This window comes from Dendrobates tinctorius, unplaced genomic scaffold (assembly GCF_039654945.1).
Source record: "Dendrobates tinctorius isolate UK_male_01 unplaced genomic scaffold, ASM3965494v1 ptg000016l, whole genome shotgun sequence".
Classification (NCBI taxonomy): domain Eukaryota; kingdom Metazoa; phylum Chordata; class Amphibia; order Anura; family Dendrobatidae; genus Dendrobates; species Dendrobates tinctorius.
In genome coordinates, this window is record NW_027361684.1 from 33,859,986 (window position 1) to 33,883,981 (window position 23,996).

Consider the following 23,996-nt stretch of genomic DNA (forward strand, 5'->3'; position numbering starts at 1 on the left):
AATAAAAATTATTGTTTAAAATCACACTGAAATAGTTCAGAGATGACAGGTGATCGACAGTACTATTTCATAGGATTAAGGGTGCTACCACCTTCATAAAATTAGATCTGTGTGGAGTTAATAACCATAGCTGCATTAACCCCTTCCAGTGATAGAAAATTTCTGTCTACATAACTTGTATGAGGGAATATTTTTTTTGTGGGATAAGTTGTACGTTTGAATGACTCCATCCATTTTATCATGTGGAAAACAGGAAACAGTATAAATCTTCCATGCGCAGCAAAACTGAAAAAAGATCAATTCCACAATTATTCTTTGGGTTTTGTTTTTAAAAGCATTTTAATGTTAAAAATGACTGGATTTGATTCTCCTGATCAATATGATCACAGTGATGATGATAAAAAAAAAAAAAAAAAAAAAACAACACACAACAACGCTTGTTTGGTAAGAGGTTAAAAAAAAAAAAAAAATTATATACACAAGATTACCATGAGTAAAATTTCGGAAATTCATTGAAAAAAAAAAAAAAAATTAGCTTGTGTTACCATCATCAGAGACCCATAACAGTTTAGATTTTTGTTTGAAAGAGCGGTGCTCGGGGAATATTTTTTGCGCCCTGAGCTGATGTTTTTATTGATATAATTTTGGGGTAGATACATTGTCTTGCTTACTTCCCATTGCATTTTTTCAGCTGTTGGAGCGGCTGAAAAACCACAATTCTGGCATTTTGCTTTTTTTCTCATTGTGCAATTTACCGATTGGGTTATCTAATTTTATATTTTCATAGATCGGACTTCTACGGACATAGCGATACCATGTGTATTACTTAAATATCTTTATTTTTAATATGGGAAAAGAAAAAGGAGGGGGTTCATATTTATTTTTACTGTACTTTGTAGTCTATTTAGGGGACTTGAATAGGTTCAGGTTTAGTCCTAGCATGTCATATGTCGGTAAGGGGTGACAGATGGAAGATGGTGTTCTACACCTATGATGAGCATTCACGTTATGCCTTTCAGATTATGCAAAGCACTGACTGTGTTCCCACTTTTCATTAATAAAATCATTTGTGATGATCTGTATCAATAGGTCTTATAACATCCTAATCTTTTCAGAAACCAAGACTCACGCCACACTGATGTTGATAAGGCGGCCTTCTGAGAAATGGATGCCTCTATTGCTTTAGGCGAAGCAGTCATTTCACAAAATTCTTCAGAATCTAAAAATTCTCCCTGCGGTTTCTTCTCCAAAATATTCTTTCCAGCAGGTCTGAAGATCCAGGTGAATGTCCGTGCAGACCGTATGTCCTGAACACACAAGCAGGGAGTTGATTTTTGGTGCACGTTCTAACATGGAGTACGATGTCAACCAAATTCTGAACTTTAAGAAGATTCAGGGAATCTCTTCTACTTGATAGACAGGAAAGAGTACATCCCAAAGAGAAATAAGAGAAATGCTGAGTCTCTAAAACGTATGTTAATGTTCCAATTTTACTCAGGAAAGTTCATGCCTAAAATGGAAAGGGGTACTACTATTACCCACCTGTCCTTGCACAAGTGCCAGGCTTGGTTCCTTTTTCAAATTAGTGCCGTCCTTTGCAGATGTCCATGACAGATTTCTAAGATAACCCTCACCCCCACAATCCTAGAATGCATGGTCCCCTCACCCCCCCAATCCTGGTATGCATGGTCCCCTCACCCCCCCAATCCTGGTATACATGGTCCCCTCACCCCCCAATCCTGGTATGCATGGTCCCCTCACCCCCCCAATCCTGGTATGCATGGTCCCCTCACCCCCCCCCAATCCTGGTATGCATGGTCCCCTCACCCCCCCCAATACTGGTATGCATGGTCCCCTCACCCCCCCAATACTGGTCTGCATGGTCCCCTCACCCCCCCAATCCTGGTATGCATAGTCCTCCCTTATACCTATCGTAGGATGTATGGTACTCCTTCACCCGCCAATCCTGGTATGCATGGTCCCCCTCATCCCAAATCCTGGTATACATGGCACCCCTTACCTCCCAATTCTGGTATGCAAGGTCCCCTCATCCCCAAAACTGGTATGCATGGTCCCCTCACCCCATAATCCGGGAATGCATGGTCCCCTCATCCCCCCCAATGCCGTGAGGTCAGGAGAGGGCGGGATTGTGCAGCCGAAATCGGCGCCCGATTCTAGCGCCACAACCCGCCCTCTCCTGACATCATGGCGAGACCCCGCATCAATTCCCGATCATTACGTTGTTGGGCCGTGATGTCGGGAGAGGGCGTGGTGCGGTGCCGGACTCGGCGCCTGTGCGGCCCTCGCTTTCCGCCATTTTCTTGAAAATGAGGATGAGTGACCTCATGGAGATCAACATCCAACACTGCGGAGACACCATCACATGTTTCTCAACGCAGTGATGCTAGAGCAATGCCCCCATCCCTTATGGGAAATATGCAAAAACATGTAAATCAACAGCCGCGGAGACACCATCACATGTTTCTCAATGCAAGCAATGACTAGCCAGGTCTTTCACCAGGAAGGAACAACCATGGGAAGGGCAGTCTCCAATGAAGGAAACCACCTATGTCAAAACATGGTATCCATCCACAGACAGCTGTTTCGGGGTATTGCCCCTCATCAGTGTGGAGTAGGAAACTGGCTAGTAGGAGCAATGCCTAGTAAAAGACTGTGAAAATGAGGATGAGTGACCTCATGGAGATCAACATCCAACACTGCTAGGCATTGCTCCTACTACCTAATATCCCGAAACAGCTGTCTGTGGATGGATACCATGTTTTGGCACAGGTGGTTTCCTTCATTGGAGACTGCCCTTCCCGTGGTTGTTCCTTCCCGGTGAAAGACCTGGCTAGTCATTGCTTGCGTTTGGAAACGTGATGGTGTCTCCGCGGCTGTTGATTTACATGTTTTTGCATATTTCCCATAAGGGATGGGGGCATTGCTCTAGCATCACTGCGTTGAGAAACATGTGATGGTGTCTCCGCAGTGTTGGATGTTGATCTCCATGAGGTCACACATGTTTCTCAACGCAAGCAATGACTAGCCAGGTCTTTCACCGGGAAGGAACAACCACGGGAAGGGCAGTCTCCAATGAAGGAAACCACCTATGCCAAAACATGGTATCCATCCACAGACAACTGTTTCGGGGTATTGCCCCTCATCAGTGTGGAGTAGGAAACTGGCTAGTAGGAGCAATGCCTAGTAAAAGACTGTGAAAATGAGGATGAGTGACCTCATGGAGATCAACATCCAACACTGCTAGGCATTGCTCCTACTACCTAATACCCCGAAACAGCTGCCTGTGGATGGATACCATGTTTTGGCATAGGTGGTTTCCTTCATTGGAGACTGCCCTTCCCGTGGTTGTTCCTTCCAGGTGAAAGACCTGGCTAGTCATTGCTTGCGTTGAGAAACGTGATGGTGTCTCCGCGGCTGTTGATTTACATGTTTTTGCCATTTTCTTGAAGACACACTATAGCCTTCTAGAATATGGCGGCGGAAAGCGAGGACTGCGCAGGCGCAGAGTCCGGTACCACAACACGCCCTGTCCAGACATCAAAGCCCAACAACGTAATGATCGGGTATTGACGCGGGCCCTCTCCTGACATCATGACGAGACCCCGCGTCAGTACCCGATCGTTAAGTTGTTGCTCCGTGATGTCTGGAGGGAGCGTGTTGTGGTACCGGACTCGGCGCCTGCGCAGTCCTCGCTTTCCGGCGCCATTTTCTTGAAGACACACTGCAGTGTCTTCTACAAAATGGCGGCGGTAAGCGCAGACTGCGCATGCGCCGATTCCGGCGCCACAACCCACCCTCTCCTCACACCACATCAAGACGCCAGACCCCGCAGCAACAGCAATACCGGATCGGTAAGGTGTTGCGGACATTGCAGTATGCGCTGAGTGCTAAGGCATACCACGATCTCCTGGGGGGATGCTTCACTCTGTCTGGAGCCAGACTGTGCAGGCTTAGTCTATAAAGGCTTCAGACAGAGTGACTCATATATATATATATATATATATATATATATATATATATATATATATATACACACACACATATATATTTTCTTATTAATTATACACACACTGGATAAATTATGAAGAGCTTGTTGTGCTGTGCCAAATTCTGTTTTTTTGTATGGACTATAGTCACATAGATATATATGAATGTATCAAAAAAATCATCCAGACTGTGGTATGGGCTACAGCATGCTTACGACTTGCAGACAGATCCTGGGTGTGGATGATTCCTGTGCAGACATGCACTTCCATAGATTAAGCAGGAGCGCAGAGACATTGATCGACGATGAGGGAAACACACCTGTGACAATGTTTCGGGGGAAAGCATCTGAGGACTTTCCCCTCTCTGTGCTACCTGCTCTGATTGCCCGTCCACCGTCTCACATACTCTCGCCTCTCGTGTTGAGCTGATACAGGTGTGACCATTAAGACCAGCTCCACCGCACTGCTATATCCGGTCCGTGCTGCTCGCTCAGCATGAATGTCACACTTATGGTAACGCTGATACACAATGCAGCTCAAAAAAAAAAAAAAAAAAATGTTATCTATGTATAAAGCACAGATATAATAATGATCCCACAAGGGGTAATGCTGAGTAGATACCAATACATTATTTGCAAAGTGCTATTTAGGCTGGGTTCCCATTAGCGAGTAAATTCTCCATCTCCTCTGCTGCCAGTGTTGGAGGGAATCGCACTGCACTCCGGTGATATCCTAGTGCAGTGTGATGTTTCACATGCACTCAGACTTATATGGGTGCGTGCGATCCAATTCTCGGGTGCAATTGGGAGCGATTGTTTTCACATGCCAAAATCGGCAGATGTGAGCTGCACCATAGAGAAACATTGGGGTAAGTGTAATCCAATTTTTTATAGGATTGCACTCTACCAAATGATTCAAGTGGGAATGAGGCCTTTTGGTCGAGTGCAATCCTATAAAAAAATAATAAATAATCGGATTGCATTGTAAAAGTCAAAGTCCCAGAACATACAAATGACAGAAGCAGGCACCGGAGAGAGACTTAAGGGGGTTTTACACATAGTGATATCGCTAGCGATATCGCTATAACGTCACCGATTTTGTGACGTTATAGCGATATCGCTATGTGTGATACTTACCTCCGACCGGCTCCCCCGCTGGTTATCGCTGATCGCGCGAGAATGTCTGGCTCCATTTCTCGTCGTCAGCTTCCTGCTGTGGCGACGAGCGACGCTTGGAGGCGGGCGGGAGGACGTCAGGATCGCTGTGTGTGAAAGGTGAGTATCGTGCGCTGCGTCGCTGCTGCATCGCTGTGAGATCTGCCTGTTTGGCAGCTCACTAGTGATCATTTAGCGATGCACCAGCGATCCTGACTGGGTCGGATCGCTGGTGCATCACTAAATGTAAAAGGGCCTTAAGTCAGCCCAAAAGAAAAGACCCCTGTGCCCCCCCATTTGTAGGAACTTGCCCACTTTATGTCCAAGACTTTTTTTTGTGTGCCAAAATCAGTTCTTTTATTACTCATCGTGACATCTTTATAGAAAATGATAACAAGTCAGTTTAAAAAAAAAAAAAAAAAAAAATCAAAAGTCATACTCACTTTAAATGCAGCTTATTAGGATCTATCGTTAGGGATTCAAGGCACAGATTGTCAGGATCCATTTGTGATCCTACAAGAAAACAGGAAAACAAATATAATTCTAGTTCCATTTTACGGTGTTTATATTTAGGTCTAGAACATTAAGGGGGTTATTCTGAGATTATAAATTAAAGATGGCTGTACAGCCCGGTCAGAATATTTTTAAAACAAAGGGAGAGTTAGGCTGTGTGCACACGCTGCGGATTTTGCTGCGGTTCCGCAGCGGTTTTGGCCGCTGCGGACCCGCAGCAGTTTTTGCTGCGGTGTACAGTACCATGATTCCCTATGGGAATCAAAAACCGCAATGCAGACGGTGCGGAATTTTCCGCACGGATTATCTGCGGTTTTCAATCTGCAGAAAGAATTGACATGTCAATTCTTTCTGCGGATTCCGCTGCGGTTTGCCATCTCCTCCATTGAGGAGATGAAAAACCGCAGTGCAAAACCACAGAGCAATCCGCAGGTATTTTGACTTGCGGTTTCACCTGCGGATTTTACAAAATCCGCGCGGATGAATCCGCAGCGTGTGCACACAGCCTTAAGATTAGTATGCTAAAAATCCAGTTCATATGACTGGGGCTGTTTCTGCATCATGTACTTTTGTTTCAGAAATCCCCATTCAGATGAATAGGACAGTAACAAATGACTGCAAGAAACCCGCCACATGTGAATAACCCTTGATCACCCTCCATCAGCCTGCAGTTAATGCATCCCATTATTTAAGGTTCACATACAAGAGATTTGTTAGGCAGATTTTCTTGGTTAGAGGATTAGACGGATTAAAGTTGTATGTTAAGCTTTCTTTCTTGATGAACAATTCTCCTTGCATAAACCATGTGAGATCAGGAGTAAGTGGCTTACAGTTTAGCATGCTCCAGGGCAAGCTGTCACACAGAGCAATAAGAAAATCACAACAAAACCAGCGAATCTGCAGTCACGTGAGACTGGGGGAACGCCGACAATCACAACACCAAGGCTTACAATCAATGAAACATACATGCCAAGATTTAATATAAATGTTCTTACACCAGCAAGAAAGATGTAAATACCAAGGTACAAGCACATCAGTTAGGACCTCGGCACACGTGAGAACCAAGATCGTACGAGAGCAGCTGTAATACAGCACCCCCACAGAAGTCTATGGAGCCCCACTTCATCCCCGGATGTATCAAATGACATTTCTTCTCCTCTCGAAATCAGCGTGAATTCATCAGTAAAAAAGTGTGGCATTTCCTAATAATGCAGTTGGATATGACGGCCAGATACACCTGGCAAGCACAAAACCGACCTCGTGCGCTTCAGGACAGGTCTGCCGATCTGGCTCTGCCATGGTTGTTGCAGTTGCATAGTTTTAAAGGTTGAAGGTAGACAGAAGTCCATCGAGCTCAACCTACAGTGGCATGTAAAAGTTTGAACACCCCTGGTCAAAATTACTGTTATTGTGAACATGACAAAAAGAGAAGACAAATGTGCCAAGGAACAAAGTATACCAAATGTTTTAAGAAAATATTAATTTTATGTGATATTTCAGTTGATATATGATATTATCCTACTTAGATTTAGCATTTGATTAGATATACTGACACAAACTCTGTTGATACACGCACGCGATTAGAGTAGCTCCTTTCTGCAATTTTTAAAATTTAAAAGATGAAATATATATATATATATATATATATATATATATATATATATATATCTCAAAAGGAAATGTGTTATTTTTAAATGTAGGACTTTTAGAGATCATTTCATCTTCAACTTGCTTAACTGTTCACAATAACAATTATTTTGACCAGGGGTGTCAAAACTTTTACATGTCACTGTATAGGCTATAGTTACATCGCATTAGGTGCACAGTACTACACTCCCTGACAGAAGTCATGTCGATATTTCTGCATTGATGCCAATTTAATTTCTTAACCTAAACCACATTTCGGAGGGTTTCGGCTGTGTGCCCACGTAGCGATTTTTAAGCGTTTTTGCCGCGATTTTCGGCGCGAAAACGTTTAAAAATCGTGTACAGAATGCACCCCATGCATTCCTATGGCATTCCGCACATGCTGTGCTAATGCTGCGCTTTTTTCCGTGGCGGAATCGCAACGCGGAAAAAAAAAAAAAATCGCAGCATGCTCATTCTTTTGTGCGGAATCGCAAAGAATTGCCGCGATTCCGCACCCATAGGAATGCATGAGAATCGCTTACTTCCCGCATGTGGCTATGCCCACCATGCGGGAAGTTAAGCGTCTCATGTGCGGTTGGTACCCACGGTGTGGAGGAGAGGAGACTGTCCTCCAGGCCCTGGGTACCATACCCCTGTAAAAAAAGAATAAAAAATAAGGGTATATTTACCTTCCGATGTCCCGCGCTGCATTCCCGGCCTAGCGTTCCCAGTAATGCCTTGCGGCAAGGCCCTGTAATGACGTAGTCTCGCGTGACTCTAGCGGTCTTGCGGGATCGCTATAGCAACGTGAGACTACGTCATCACAGGTCTCGCAAGGCATTACTGGGAACGCTGTGGCCCAGGATGGCAGCGCGGGACGCCGGAAGGTAAATATACCCAGATTTTTTTATTTTTTTTAGCATTTTAACATTCTTTTACTATTGAGGCCGCATAGGCGGCCTCAATAGTAAAAACCTGGTCACACTTGTCAAATACTATGTTTGACGAGTGTGACCAACCTGTCAATCACTTTCCAAGCGATGCTTCAAATCGCTTGGAAAGTGCTTGAATATCGCACACGAAAATCGCAGCAAAATCGCTGTGAAATCGCGCGGAAAAAACGCGCAATTTCTGGGAAGGAGTCCGGTTTTTAGTGAGCGTTTTAAAACGCTACATGGGCCCATAGCCTTCAGCTTTCAAAAGAATAATTTATACAACCAATGGATGAATTTAACGTCAGGTTATATGCTTTTATTTACATAACATGGATAAGCGACATAACTTCTGTCTGGGAGTGTATATGGCACAAGTATATCTGAGATATACAAGTGCTTCTCACTAAATTAGAGTATCATCAAAAAGTTAATTTATTTCAGTTCTTCAATACAAAAAGTGAAACTTATTATGTAGAGTCATTACAGAGTGATCTATTTCAAGTGTTTATTTCTGTTAATGTTGATGATTATGGCTTACAGCCAATGAAAACCCAAAAGTCATTATATCTCAGTAAATTAGAATTAAAAAACACCTGCAAAGGCTTCCTGAGTGTTTAAAAAGATCCCTTAGTCTATATCAGTAGGCTCCACCATCATGGGGAAGACTGCTGACTTGACAGATGTCCGGAAGGCAGTTATTGACACACTCCACAAGGAGGGTAAGCAACAAAAGGTCATTGCTAAAGAAGCTGGCTGTTCACAGAGTGCTGTATCCAAGCATATTAATGGAAAGTTGAAGGGAAGGAAAACATATGGTAGGAAAAGGTTCACAAGCAACCGGGATAACCACAGTCTTGAAAGGATTGTTAAGAAAAGGCCATTCAAAAACTTAGGGGAGATTCACAAGGAGTGTCCTGCTGCTAGAGTCATTGCTTCAAGAGCCACCGCACACAGACGTATCCAGGACATGGGCTACAAGTGTCACATTCCTTGTGTCAAGCGACTCATGACCAATAGACAACTCCAGAAGCGTCTTACCTGGGCAAAGGTGAAAAAGAACTGGACTGATGCTCAGGGGTCCAAGATGAAAGCAAATTTTGCATTTCATTTGGAAATCAAGGTCCAAGAGTCTGGAGGAAGAGTGGAGAGGCCACAATCCAAGCTGCTTGAGGTCTAGTGTGAAATTTCCACAATCAGTGATGGTTTGGGGAGCCATGTGATCTGCTGGTGTAAGTCCACCGTGTTTTATCAAGACCAAAGTCAGCACAGCCGTCTACCAGGAAATTTTAGAGCACTTCATGCTTCCCTCTGCCGACAAGCTTTTTAGAGATGGAAATTTCATTCTCCAGCAGGACTTGGCACCTGTGCACACTGCCAAAAGTATCAATAACTGGTTTAAAAAAATCAACATTATCACTGTGCTTGATTGACCAACAAACTTGCCTGACCTTAACCCCATAGAGAATCTATAGGGTATTGTCAAGAAGATGAGTGACGCCAGACCCCGCAATGCAGACGAGCTGAAGGCTGCTATCAAAGCAACCTGGGCTTCCATAACACCTCAGGAGTGCCACAGGCTGATCGCCTCCATGCCACGCCGCATTGATGCAGTAATTGATGCCAAAGGAGCCCCGACCAAGTACTGAGTGCATTTACTGAACATACATTTCAGTAGGCCAACATTTTGGATTTTAAAATCATGTTTCAAGCTGGTGTTATAAAGTATTCTAATTTACTGAGATAATGACTTTTTGGTTTTCATTTGGCTGTAAGCCATAATCATCAACATTAACAGAAATAAATCACTGTAATGACTATCAGTTTCACTTTTTCTAAAGAACCAAAATAAATTAACTTTTTGAGATTCTAGCGAGAAACGACGTTTTGGTCCTGGGAATTGTGGACCTTTCTCAAGCAGTGTAATATTGCAAAGTGAGTGCTATTTAAAGCTCACCAATCATACAGGTATTTACAAACAATTAGATAATATACATTGTGTGATACAGTTTTACAAAACATGAATAACCATTACAAAAGCGCATTTACAGTGCAATGTGCAAAAGTGCCTTAATTGTTAGAAAGATATTGATCTCCACTTAAAATCCATTATTAACCAATAATATCCAATAATTTCAAATCAGCAGCAGCTGTATTATTATATAGATGAACATGACTCACCCCATAGAAAACATTGCAATCGCGCCATATACCGGCGTCTCACATTGCACAATGCGCAGGACCGGAAGTCCAGCACGTAAACATCTGCTCAATATCGCTCATGCGCACTAGCACATTATCAGTGCCGGCGCCATCTTTAATGAGGGAAAACCTACAGCGCAAGTCTATATGCATCTTTTAATCAATAAGGACTAGCGTCATTTGCCATTATTCAGATATATAAGCGCTCCAACCTTAAATAGCGCAACAAATAAAGCAAATAAATAAAAAAAAAAAATAAAAAAAGAAAAGAAATGTGAATGCAATGCCATATTTATAGCTTATAGCAAAAGGGACTCACGGTAGACGGTTTTATCCAAGTAGGTAATAGGGACACCTCCCATTAGCTGGGACAGGTAACTTACACCTAAATGGGGAACTAGCCAGATGGGCTAATAAATAGCACTTTGACTGGAATTTTCTTGGTGTGCTGCTTTCATCTTGAGGACTATTTTTGAGGTTTGGTATATGCCTGGAAGGCTTGCACCCGCATTGTTTGTTCATTTTTGTGCTGCTTTTTTGCTCTTTCCATATGTTCATTATCAGAATTTGCGTGCAGTTTTTTTTTTTTTTTTTTCACCACTATAATGGCCAGTGGTGATTTGGATATGCCTGTTGTATTTAGTTACACCCCAGACGATGAGGAGAGAATTTTAGGAGCGATAGAAGGGGATGTTCCCTCTTTAACAGATCTTAAGCGCAAGTATACATATGAAAGGAAACGTATTATTACTTCCCAACTACATCTAACTACTTTGAGGGAATATTACAAACATAAGAGAATACCTAGAGAACTACGCTCAAATATTCGCCCTAATCTATTTTTTGGTAATGAACGTTTTTGTGAGAAGTTTTCTTTTTTGTCCAATAAATATTCTATTGACATACTTCTGCTTAACATGGAATTTTTACAAGAAGAAATTGTGTCTCTTAATGCTAATATTGTTGATACTGAAAATAAAATAAGAGACATTTTGGGCACGGAGGTTTTTGACAAAGTCAAGGAGACTGTTACTACACGTTTAAACAAAGTGAAGGAGGATCTAGAGGAGGTGAAGAGGCATAAGTGGACTAGAGATACTGAAGATTATCGTGTGGGTAAAATTTATAACTGGCAAATGGAACCAAAGAAAATTTATGAAGATAAGAAAGTGCCCAATATATCAGGTTATCAAGTCACAAAATCTGTTAAAAATGACTTTTTTGATTTTTTAAACACTGACTATTTTTCCAAAAATAAAGAAACTCAATCTGGAGGAAGATATCGGAGGACCAGAAGAGGAGGGTGGAAACATCACCGCGGACAAAAAATAAAGACGCCAGAGAGTACGAACCAATCCTACAAGACCAGCAGCGAACACGAAAAAGGATCAGACCTCGTGGTAAATCTCTCAAGTAGAACATTATCCAATGATGAAATTAAAGTCTTATCTAGTCCGAGCAGTCATATTGATTGGTTTAATATACAAAAGGAATTGTTTAGATTCTTTAGGCAAAATAAGCTAAAACATTGGTTTTCTGATCCTAAGAATCAAGGATGTGAACATGGGGAGTATTGACACTGTGAACAATAATGTGGGGATGTTTGAACTGCATAATTATATGTTGTCCAACAAAAGTGATTTTATTCCAGCAAATAATGTACCTGCAATTGAAGCATTTATTACAGCAGTAAAAAAAGATGTTGAGTTATTTAAAGAAAGTCATACTATGGATAGATTTAAGCATCCCAATATGAGTGGTGCTGAATATAAGGCTTTGATTCAGTTGGCACACGACGACAGCATCACCATTAAATCAGCAGACAAGAGTGGTGCTGTCGTCGTTATGAATAGCAACGACTATGTATGGAAGTCAGGAGACTATTGTCAGATGTTGAAGTTTATAGGAGATTGGATAGTGACCCTAAATTTCAAATTATGTGGAAGATTAAATATATTTTAAATAAAGCTCTTTGTGATAAATTAATTGATGAGGATTTGTTTAAATATGTGGGTGGATAATCCGATCACACCTATTATATATATTGCCTAAAATCCACAAATCTTTGGTAAATCCGCCTGGACACCCAATAGTGTCGGGAAGGGATTCTATTTTTAATCACATTGGTATACTTTTGGAAAAAATATTAAGTCCGTTGAGCCGACATACTAAATCTTTTATATTGGACACAACAGATATTTTGTGTAAATTGGGTGAGCTACGATTGAAGAAAGATACGATCCTTGTATCATTTGATGTAGTCTCGTTGTACACATCAATCAGTCATGAGTTAGGCCTTAAGTCAGTAGACAGGGTCCTGATTAACACTGAGTTCACATTTGAACAAAAAAAATTTCTATTAAAGCTTATTGGAATTGTTATTGTGTAATAATTTTTTATTTGAAGATGATTATTTCATCCAATTGAGAGGGACCGCCATGGGTGCCAATATGGCGCCCGCTTATGCAAATTTGGTCATGGCGGCCATGAAGGAGGACTTCATCTATGTGTCCCACCACTTTGATCATGTGTTCGGGTGGTGGAGATACATAGATGATGTCCTCTTACTTTGGACTGGTACAATAGTGGAATTGGAGACCTTTCATGGATTTTTGAACTCCATTAATGATGACATAAAATTCACTATGGTTTAGTCAGAGACGGAGATCCAGTTTTTAGATATCCTGATTAACCCCTTCACTACCAAGGGTAGTTTGCACATTAACTCCCGGGCCAATTTTTACAATTCTGACCACTGTCCCTTTATGAGGTAATAACTCTGGAACGCTTCCATGGATCTCAGTGATTCTGACATTGTTTTCTCGTGACATATTGTACTTCGTGTTAGTGGTAAAATTTCATTCAAATAACTTGTGTTTATTTGTGAAAAAAAACATTAATTTGGCGAAAATTTCGTAATTTTCCAACTTTGAATTTTTATGCTCTTAAATCACAGAGATACGGCACACAAAAAACTTAAGTAATATTTCCCACATATTTACTTTACATCAGCACAATTTTGGAACCAAAATTATTTTTTTGATTAGGAAGTTAGAAGGGTTAAAATTTGACCAGCGATTTCTCATTTTTGCTACACCATTTTATTTTTATGGACCACATCACATTTGAAGCCACTTTGAGGGGTCTATATGATAGAAAATACCCAAAAGTGACACCATTCTAAAAACTGCACCCCTTAAGGTGCTCAAAACAACATTCAAGAACTTTATTAACCCTTCAGGTGCTTCACAGGAACTTTTTGAATATTTAAAAAAAAAAATGAACATTTAACTTTTTTTTCACAAAAAAAATACTTCAGGTTCAATTTTTTTTTTTATTTTACCAAGGGTAACAGGAAAAATTGGACTGCAAAAGTTATTGTGCAATTTGTCCTGAGTACGCTGATACCTGATATGTGGGGGGGAACCATTGTTTCGGCGCATGGCAGAGCTCAGAAGGGAAGGAGCGCCGTTTGACTTTTTCCAATGCAAAATTAGCTGGAATTCAGATCGGACACCATGTCACGTTTGGAGAGCCCCTGATGTACCTAAACAGTGGAAACCCCCCACAAGTGACCCCATTTTGGAAACTAGACCCCCCAAGAAACTTATCTAGATGTGTGGTGAGAACTTTGAACCCCAACCCCAAGGGCTTCACAGAAGTTTATAACGTACAGCGGTACAATTAAAAAAATCATTTTTTTCCACAAAAATGATCTTTTCACCCTCAATTCTTATTTTTCCAAGGGTAACTAACAGGACCCTAAAAGTTATTTTGCAGTTTGTCCTGAGTACGCTGTTACCCCATATGTGGGTGTAAACGACTATTTGGGCGCATGGCAGAGCTCGGAAGGGAAGCAGCGCCATTTGACGTTTTTGGCTGGAATTGAGATCGGACATCATGTTGCGTTTGGAGAGCCCCTGATGTAGCAAAACAGCGGAAACCCCCCACAAATGACACCATTTTGGAAACTAGATCCCCCAAGGAACTTATCTAGATGTGTGGTGAGCAATTTGAACCCCCCTAGTGCTTCACAGACCGGGCGTGAAAATAAAAAAAATCGTATTTTTTCCACAAACATGATCATTTAGTCCCCAATTTTTTATTTTCCCAAGGGTACCAGGAGAAATTGGACCCCAAAAGTTGTTGTCCAATTTGTCCTGAGTACGCTGATACCTCATATGTGGGAGAAAACTACTGTATGGGCACACGTCGGGGCTCGGAAGGGAAGGAGTGACGTTTTGGAATGCAGACTTTGATGGAATGGTCTGCGGGTGTCATGTGCGTTTGGAGAGACTCTGATGTGCCTAAACTATTCAAACTCCCCACAAGTGACCCCATTTTGGAAACTAGACCCCCCACGGAACTTATCTAGATGTGTGGTGAGCACTTTGAACCCCAAGTGCTTCACAGAAGTTTATAACGCCCGGGCGTGAAAATAAAAAAGTCATTTTTTTTCCACAAAAATGATATTTTTGCCCCCAATTTTTTATTTTCCTAAGGGCAACAGGAGAAATAGGACCCCAAAAGTTGTTTTGCAATTTGTCCTAAGTAGGCTGATACCCCATATGTGGGGGTAAAACACTGTTTGGGCGCATGGCAGAGCTTGGAAGGGAAGGAGCACCATTTTACTTTTTCAACGCAGAATTGGCTGGAATTGAGATCAGATGCCATGTTGCGTTTTGAGAGCACCTGATGTGCCCAAACACCCCATAATTCTAACTCTAACCCTAACCCCAACACACCCCTAACCCTAATCTCAGTCCTAACCCTAGCCCTAACCTTAACGGGAAAATGGAAATAAATGCATTTTTTTAATTTTATTATTTTTCCCTAACTAAGGGGGGGTGATAACGGGGGGTTTGATTTACTATTTATGGCGGTTTTTATGTTTGGCAGCTGTCACACGCTAAAAGACGCTTTTTATTGTAAAAATAGTTTTTGCATCACCACATATTGAGAGCTATAATTTTTCCATATTTTGACCCACCGAGTCATGTGAGGTCTTATTTTTTGCGGGACGAGTTGACGTTTTTATTGGTATCATTTTCGGGCATGTGACATCTTTTGATCACTTTTATTCCGATTTTTGGGATGCAAAATGAACAAAAACCAGCGTTTCAAGAATTTCTTTTGGGGGGTGCGTTTACACCGTTCTGTGTGCGGTAAAATTGATAAAGCGATTTTATTCTTCGGGTCAGTACAATTACAGCAATACCTCATTTATGTCTTTTTTTTATGTTTTGGCGCTTTTATGCAATGAAAACGATTTTATATAAAAAATAATTATTTTTGCATCGCTTTATTCTGCGAGCTATAACTTTTTTATTTTTTCGCTGATGACACATGGGACATGTTATTAACTATTTTGTATGTGGGTGACGCGTTGACAGCCCGGCCATCTGGTTCTACACTGCCTAGGTAATACTGTCCTGCGTCCGGTAACTAACGTGTGGGGGTGGGACTCCAGGATGGGTACTGCTGCCCTAATATGGACCAGTTTACTGAGGTTGCAGTCCTTTAATAATTGGCCATTTGTGGAATTGGCGGTGCCAAATTATAATTATAAAAGGCACATGTAAATGTTTGGATGTATATATCCATTTCGGTATATATCAACCTCAGAATATGGCCATTTTTGACAGTCTATTAAGGGAGTTATTCGTGCATTATTGTGCGTATTCGGGGGGTTTTATTGTGTCGCCCTGATTTATTATAGCAGGCAGTATTCCAGGATGTTTAAAGTGTTCTACACCTGTAATTTTGGTATACATTAATACTATTGAATATTTTGGCCGTGGTGAGGTTTGCGCGTCCTTTTAGTTGCCGGGGGGAGGGGGGGGGGGGGGCTTATAGACCTGGACCGGCTATATGATGTGTCTGTGAGAGGCAGTGGGGAAGGTGAAAGGGTGCTGGCCAGGAAGCTGTGCAGGCTGAGGGCTGAAAAAGAGAGCACGCGCGAGTCAGAGGAGTGTGTGCAGCAGAGAGAGCAGGTCGCAGCCGCGCGTACCAGAAGAGACGGAACTCCCGGTCAAAGAGCTAAGACAAGAGGACGTGACATAGAAACTGCTGTCTGTGAGTACGTGGACTCGGAGTCCCCATTGACCAGAGGAGAAAATCCTCCTGACCGTACATAGACTGTGACCTGCACACGCAGCCCCGATGTCCGCAGTGACCGGTCAGAGCCCCTTATTCCAGCTGAGAAACTTTAGAAGGGCAAGTACAAGGTTCCTGCAGAGAGACTGTTAGTTTTAAAGCAGAGACTCAGAGCAGGGGAGACCCAGTTTGCCAGTGTTCCCCCTGCCTCCCACTTTAACCCCTGAAGCCCTGGTTACCCGCTACAGAGACTACAAGTGCTGCTGTTGACGGTGCCTACGTTGGAGAAGACGACCCTACAATCAAGATTTCATCAGACTGGTAAGTTGCAAGAATACCCGTTAATTACTGTAGTTCTGCTTGACTGTTTGATGACTTTATCTAGTTTTCATATACCGAAAAATCACTATTACCTGTTCAGTTTAACCCCCACTGTTTTATCCCTGCAAGTAGATTCTGACCCCTGTAAATAAACTTTTCGTCTGTCTCTGTCCCGTGGTGACATACTCAGCACCTGCACGTTATTACATATGTTTCAAAAATGGTTCTCATGTAAAGTAGACAAGTGGGAAATGTTATTTATTAACTATTTTGTGTGACATCACTCTCTGATTTAAGACCATAAAAATCAAAGTTTAAACATTGCAAAATTGCCAGATTGCATCAGGTTTTAAATGGACTTTAAACGCAGACTATGGTAATTGTTTTACTACCTCTGGATGGATGTGCTGAATTTCTTAACAATTTTTTCCATGAACTTGCTGTGCTACACCAGTGGAATTCAAGGCACCCACGGTTATTTATCGTGAATCCAGCTACAACATTAATTAAGCTGGTGAGCTCAGTTTTCCTTTCTTACCTCAATGATGGATACAATGAAAGAAATCTAATAATAAAAAACCCATAGTTAATAGAGTATGATGGATGCCATTTGTGTTGGTCAGGTATGAGATCTGTCCATGGCATTATTTCCATTCCTATTGTGGTAGATGTACAGCCGAGTGAGCCAATGGAGGTAGACACGGGAACACTGCGGCTTTAAGACTTCCTTTGGTTTCTTATGGACAGCATAAACCAAGGTGCAGTGAAACAAATACGGCCCTCTGGGCAAGAAAGGAAAACAAAAACAAAATGGTAACAGAAAGCACAATCCTTCTGAAAGCGGGGTTCAGGTTATAGCATAAATACAAACTATTTCTCTGGAGGGTTCCTATCCAGACACTGCTGCCTTTGGAGGCCAGCTACAAAAGCCCCAGATGACACCCTGAGGTGGAGATAAGGTGGACATCCTCCCACCAGCTCTATGGATGTCCACATAAAAGTCAGTCCATTATGCAACTAACTTAACCCCTCAACACACGTAGTGTGCTGGAGGAAAAATTTGGTTTTATATCACTGACGCCATTAGGCATAGTGAAACATATCACCCCTACAGCATTTCACCCGTGACTTTGTCACACTATGTAGACAGGTTTTGTGGTCAATGTACAGACCGTGAAATACTCACTGATGGCGGGTCTCCTGATCTGAACTCAACTGCCTCGTACAAGCCGCAAAACACATATATGTGAAACCAGCCTAAGGCAACTCATGGTGCCATGGTTATGGTGTACATTAGGGTTTAAGCTCTGATCAATACAATGATTTATCTACAAATTTGTTATGCTACCCAATAACAAAGGCTTTGGATTAATAAAACGCTGAGCAAATTAGAAAAACGATCAGCAGATTTGGCTTTCAGTATCATCTCTATGCTGATGACTCCCAGTTATACACATCTTCTCCTAATATCACCCTGGCTGTACCACAAAATACCAGGGATTGTCTGTCCGCTGTCTGTAGCATCACATCTTCCCGCTATCTGATAAAGATGATTTCCAAAACTGGACTTCTGGTGTTTCCTCCCTTTACTAATCCGTCTGTGTGTGGCACTACTATAACTCCCATTCAGCACGCCCGCAGTCTTGGCGGGTTACGGTATATTTGACTTAGATCTTTCCTTTACCCAGTCACTCAGTCCTGTCACTTTCACCTAAGAACCATCTCCAGAATCCACGATTTTCTTAAATTTGAAACTACAAAAACTTTTAGTGCCCGATTCATCGTTGCATTTCTGCTGTTCTTTTGGACGTGAATACCTCTCAATTCATGATTTTTTAATTTGCGACAAAATAATCACGTGATTTAGTTAGCTTTCTGATTTTTACTTCAATGTGACTCTTCCAGAAGCTTTAGACAGATTCATAAAAAGGCAACTTGAAAAATAAAGATGTTTTGGTGCTACTCTACTCCAGACCCTCTGCAGTGATTTTATGCAAGTTATTTTGGCACATTATTTTGCAAAATGTTTGACTTTTTCCACTAAAAAGTGACAAAACCAATTAAAAAAAGATAGTAAAGATAATTTTGGGCTTCACGCAAAATTCATAAATCGTGTGCGCAATTTTGATTAAATTGGCACAAAAAATGTCACCAAAAACCCCATGTAAAAAAAAAAAACAAAACAGTGCAAATGATGAATACTGAAACTCTCTACTAATCGGTCTGCCTAATACTAAACTCTCTCCTCTCTAATCCATCCTGAATCCAGCAGCCAAGCTGATATTTCTGTCCAGCTGCTACAATGATGCCTCCAACCTGTGCCAGTCATTGCACTTGTTTTCCTTTCGTAATAGAATACAAGATAAATTTATCACACTTGCATACAAAGCTTTCCACAGTGCTGTATCATCCTACACCTCGCCTGCGCAGATGCGTTTGAGTGCTTACGCATACCACGATCTCCTGGGGTGATGCGCCACTCTGGAGTCAGACTGTGCAGGCTCAGTCTATAAAGACTTCAGACAGAGTGACGCTTAAAATATATATATTTATTTATCATACGCACACTGGATAAATTATGAAGAGCCTGTTGTGCTGTGCCGAATTCTGTTTTTTTGTATGGACTATAGTCACATACATATATATGTATGTATCAAAAAAATCATAAAGACTGTAGTACAGGCTACAGCATGCTTCCGGCTATGTGCCCACGTTAGCTTTTTTAAACGCTCAGGTAACTGATCCCCTTCCCAGAAAATGCGCGCGTTTCTCCCGTGCGTTTTCTGGGAACATTGGAAAAGGCTAAAAACGCTCAGCAATGCGGAAATTAATGAGCATGCTGCGTTTTTAGCTGCTAAGCGATTCCTGAGCTTTTAAAAATGCATGCATTGGCACAAAAAGCCAAAAACACATGCAATTTAATGTGAAGCTTCTTTTAAGCGTTTCTGCAGCGTCTGAGCCGGCACAAACACTGCGGAAACGCTTAAAAAAACGCAACGTGCTGTGACTCGGAGGGAACATACTTACATATGTGGTGGTCCTGTCCACCCCTGCTGCAGTTCTGGCGACTAGTAGAGGATTATATCGGGGAAATTGTGGGCAAAAAGCTTACATTGACACCGGAGATAGTGCTCTTAAATTTTCTGTCACCAACTGGACATAAGAATACTGCTCTGTTGACTCAACACATTCTTTCAGCAGCGAAACTTTTGATACCTATGAACTGGAAGACAACTACCACTCCATCTATATCCCAATTGCAAGAGAAGGTAGATATGCTATATCAAGTAGCCAAACTGGCTGCCTTGGTGAATGGCTCACTTTCAGCTTTTGAAAGAGTATGGCACCCATGGACCCGATTCAGATCCATTAGTAGAAGTTGATAAGGCTATAGTGGCCTCCTTGCTCGGCTTTATCAGAGTGGACGAAACCCTTGTTGCCTAGTGTTCCCCTCTCCTTACTTCCCCTATATTCCACCCCTATCTCCCAACTTCTCCCTCTAATTACTTGACCTCCTGTCCCTTTACTCCCTATACTGTTTTTTTTTTCTCTTTTCTTCTTTTTTTGTTCTTCTTCATCTTTGTTTGAAATCATGGCATATGTGATGTAGCAGGGGCGTGTGGATGGGAAGAACCCAGATTTGAACCCAGATAATCTTGCTACTGGAAGTTCCTTTAAGGCTGTTGTTGTCCTTAAACCTCTATATATCAATAGTTTTTGCCATGAATTGATATTTCAAACCATCTGTTTAACTCCCGAAAAGCGGAATTTGTAGGTTATATAATAATTTTGTAAGCTACTTTGTTGATTGCTTTCTTTCGGATGTAACTTGCAGATTTCAATAAATAAAACATTAAAACAAACAAAAAAACGCAACGTGGGCACACAGCCTCTGACTTGCAGACAGATCCTGGGTGTGGATGATTCCTGTGCAGACATGCACTTCCATAGATTAAGCAGGAGCGCAGAGACATTGATCGACGATGAGGGAAACACACCTTTGACAATGTTTCGGGGGGAAGCATCTGAGGACTTTCCCCTCTCTGTGCTACCTGCTCTGATTGCCCGTCCACCGTCTCACATACTCTCGCCTCTCGTGTTGAGCTGATACAGGTGTGACCATTAAGACCAGCTCCACCGCACTGCTATATCCGGTCCGTGCTGCTCGCTCAGCATGAATGTCACACTTAGGGCTCATACCCATTTGCGATTAAAAAAAACGGTCTGTTTTCTGGATAGTAAAAAACGGACCAAAAATATGCAATTGTCATTCGATTTGTATGCAATTTTTAATCGCACCATCCGTTTTCCGTCTGGTTTTTTTATCACATCCATTGACTTCTCATCAGAAAAATCGATTTTTTTTCTCAGTCCGATTTCGGATGAGAAAAAAAAGAATCGCAAATGAGATGTCACACACTGAATAACATTTGTCAGAGTGCAATCCGATTTATCATCAGCTTGCACTCGTACGATTTTCTCTCCAGTGAGTAACGCCGATACACATTGCAGCCCAAAAAACCCCCCAAAAATGTTATGTATAAAGCACAGATATAATAATGATCCCACAAGGGGTAATGCTGAGTAGATACCAATACATTATTTGCAAAGTGCTATTTAGGCTGGGTTCCCATTAGCGAGTAAATTCTCCATCTCTTCTGCTGCCAGTGTTGGAGGGAATCGCACTGCACTCCGGTGATATCCTAGTGCAGTGTGATGTTTCACATGCACTCAGACTTATATGGGTGCGTGCGATCCAATGCTCAGGTGCAATTGGGAGCGATTGTTTTCACATGCCAAAAATCGGCAGATGTGAGATGCACCATAGAGAAACATTGAGGCGATTTTTTATAGGATTGCACTCTACCAAATGACCAAAGTACACATATTTAGTATCGCCGCGTCCGTAACAGCCCGCCCTATAAAGCTGTCCCATTAGTTAACCCCTTTAGCGAACCCCTTAAAAAATAAAAAACAAAGCAAAAAATAATGCTTTATCATCATCCTGCCGAACAAAAAGTGCAATAACGCGCGATCAAAAAGACAGATATAAATAACCATGATACCGCTGAAAACGTCATCTTGTTCTGCAAAAAATGAGCCGCCATACAGCGTCATCAGCGAAAAAATAAAAAAGTTAGAGCTCTTAGAATAAAGCGATGCAAAAATAATTATTTTTTATATAAAGTTATTTTTATTGCATAAAAGCGCCAAAACAAAAAAAACAAAAAAAAAAAAAAAAAACATAAATGAGGTATCGCTGTAACTGTACTGACCGGAAGAGTAAAACCATCTCATCAATTTTACCGCACGCGGAACGGTGTAAACGCACCCCCCCAAAAGAAATTCATGAAACGCTGGTTTTTGTTCATTCTGCGTCCCAAAAATCGGAATAAAAACCGATCAAAAAAAGTCATGTGCCCGAAAATGGTACCAATAAAAATGTCAACTTGTCCCGCAAAAAATAAGACCTCACATGACTCAGTGGGTTAAAATATGTAAAAATTATAGCTCTCAAAATGTGGTGATGCAAAAACTATTTGTGCAATAAAAAGCGTCTTTTAGCGTGTGACAGCTGCCAAACATAAAAACCGCCATAAATAGTAAATCAAACCCCCCGTTATCACCCCCTTAGTTAGGGAAAAATAATAAAATTAAAAAAATGTATTTATTTCCATTTTCCCATTAGGGTTAGGGCTAGAGTTAGGGCTGAGATTAGGGTTAGGGGTGTGTTGGTTGGAGTTATAATTGGGGGGTTTCCACTGTTTGGGCACATCAGGTGCTCTCCAAATGCAACATGGCGTCTGATCTCAATTCCAGCCAATTGTGAGTTGAAAAAGTCAAATGGTGCTCCTTCCCTTCCAAGCTCTGCCATGCGCCCAAATAGTCGTTTACACCCACATATCAGGTATCAGCCTACTCAGGACAAATTGCACAATAAGGGTGAGTGCACATGCTGCGGATTCTGCTGCCGTTTTTTTCCCGCGGAAACGCAGGTAAAACCGCAGGTAAAGTGACCTGCGGTTTTGCTGCGGTTTGGCCTGCGGTTTTGCCCCTCTACTATGTTAAAGGTATGAAACTGCAGCAGAATCCGCAGAAACAATTGACATACTGCGGAAAAAAAAACGCAGCTTTTCCGCAGGTAAAAATCCGCAGCGTGAGCACTGCGGTTTTGAAAACCCATAGGCTAACATGGTAAAGTATTATGTCTGCGGAACTGCTGCAGTTCTGCAGGGCCAAAACCGCAGCAAAACCGCAGCGTGTGCACATACCCTAACTTTTGCAGTCCGATTTCTCCTGTTACCCTTGGTAAAATAAAAAAACTGGACCTGAAGTAATTTTTTTGTGAAAAAAAATTAAATGTTCATATTTTTTTTTAAACATTCAAAAAATTCCTGTGAAGCACCTGAAGGGTTAATAAACTTCTTGAATGTGGTTTTGAGCACCTTAAGGGGTGCACTTTTTAGAATGGTGTCACTTTTGGGTATTTTCTATCATATAGACCCCTCAAAGTGACTTCAAATGTGATGTGGTCCGTAAAAATAAAAGGGTGTTGCAAAAATGAGAAATCGCTGGTCAAATTTTAACCCTTATAACTTCCTAACAAAAAAAAAATTTTGCTTCCAAAATTGTGCTGATGTAAAGTAAACATGTGGGAAATGTTACTTATCAAGTTTTTTGTGTGCCATATCTCTGTGATTTAAGAGCATAAAAATTCAAAGCTGGAAAATTGCGAAATTTTCCCCAAATTTCTGTTTTTTTCCACAAATAAACAAGTTATATCAATGAAATTTTACCACTAACATGAAGTACAATATGTCACAAGAAAACAATGTCAGAATCACCGGGATCCATGGAAGCGTTTCAGAGTTATTACCTCATAAAGGGACAGTGGTCAGAATTGTAAAAATTGACCCGGTCATGAACGTGCAAACCACCCTTGGGGGTAAAGGGGTTAACCCAAGATGTTGTCCCTAAAGCAATCAGAATGTACTATCCACAAATACTGGAAGAGATAGGGCTATGGAGTCAGTATAAATTGGACAAACTCCTAAAATATATAATACACTTAGTACAGTAGTACAAAGCAGAATGTGCGGTGTTCTCATAATTAGGAAAAGTTCTGTAATGTCCTATAAATG

At 41.5% G+C, this 23,996-nt stretch overlaps 1 protein-coding gene across 3 annotated transcripts in view; it reads right to left on the minus strand.

Annotated features, from left to right (window-relative positions):
- INPP5K (inositol polyphosphate-5-phosphatase K) overlaps nt 1-23,996 on the minus strand; it is a 103,856-nt gene that overhangs the window by 70,849 nt on the left and 9,011 nt on the right. For all 3 annotated transcript variants that reach the window (XR_012228907.1, XM_073565652.1, XM_073565651.1), the window contains exon 2: nt 5,605-5,674. Coding sequence is in view for 2 of the 3 variants with exons in the window: in XM_073565652.1 (XP_073421753.1) it covers nt 5,605-5,666 (62 nt within the window). In the remaining variant the exon portion in view is untranslated. The remainder of the gene's footprint in view (nt 1-5,604; nt 5,675-23,996) is intronic.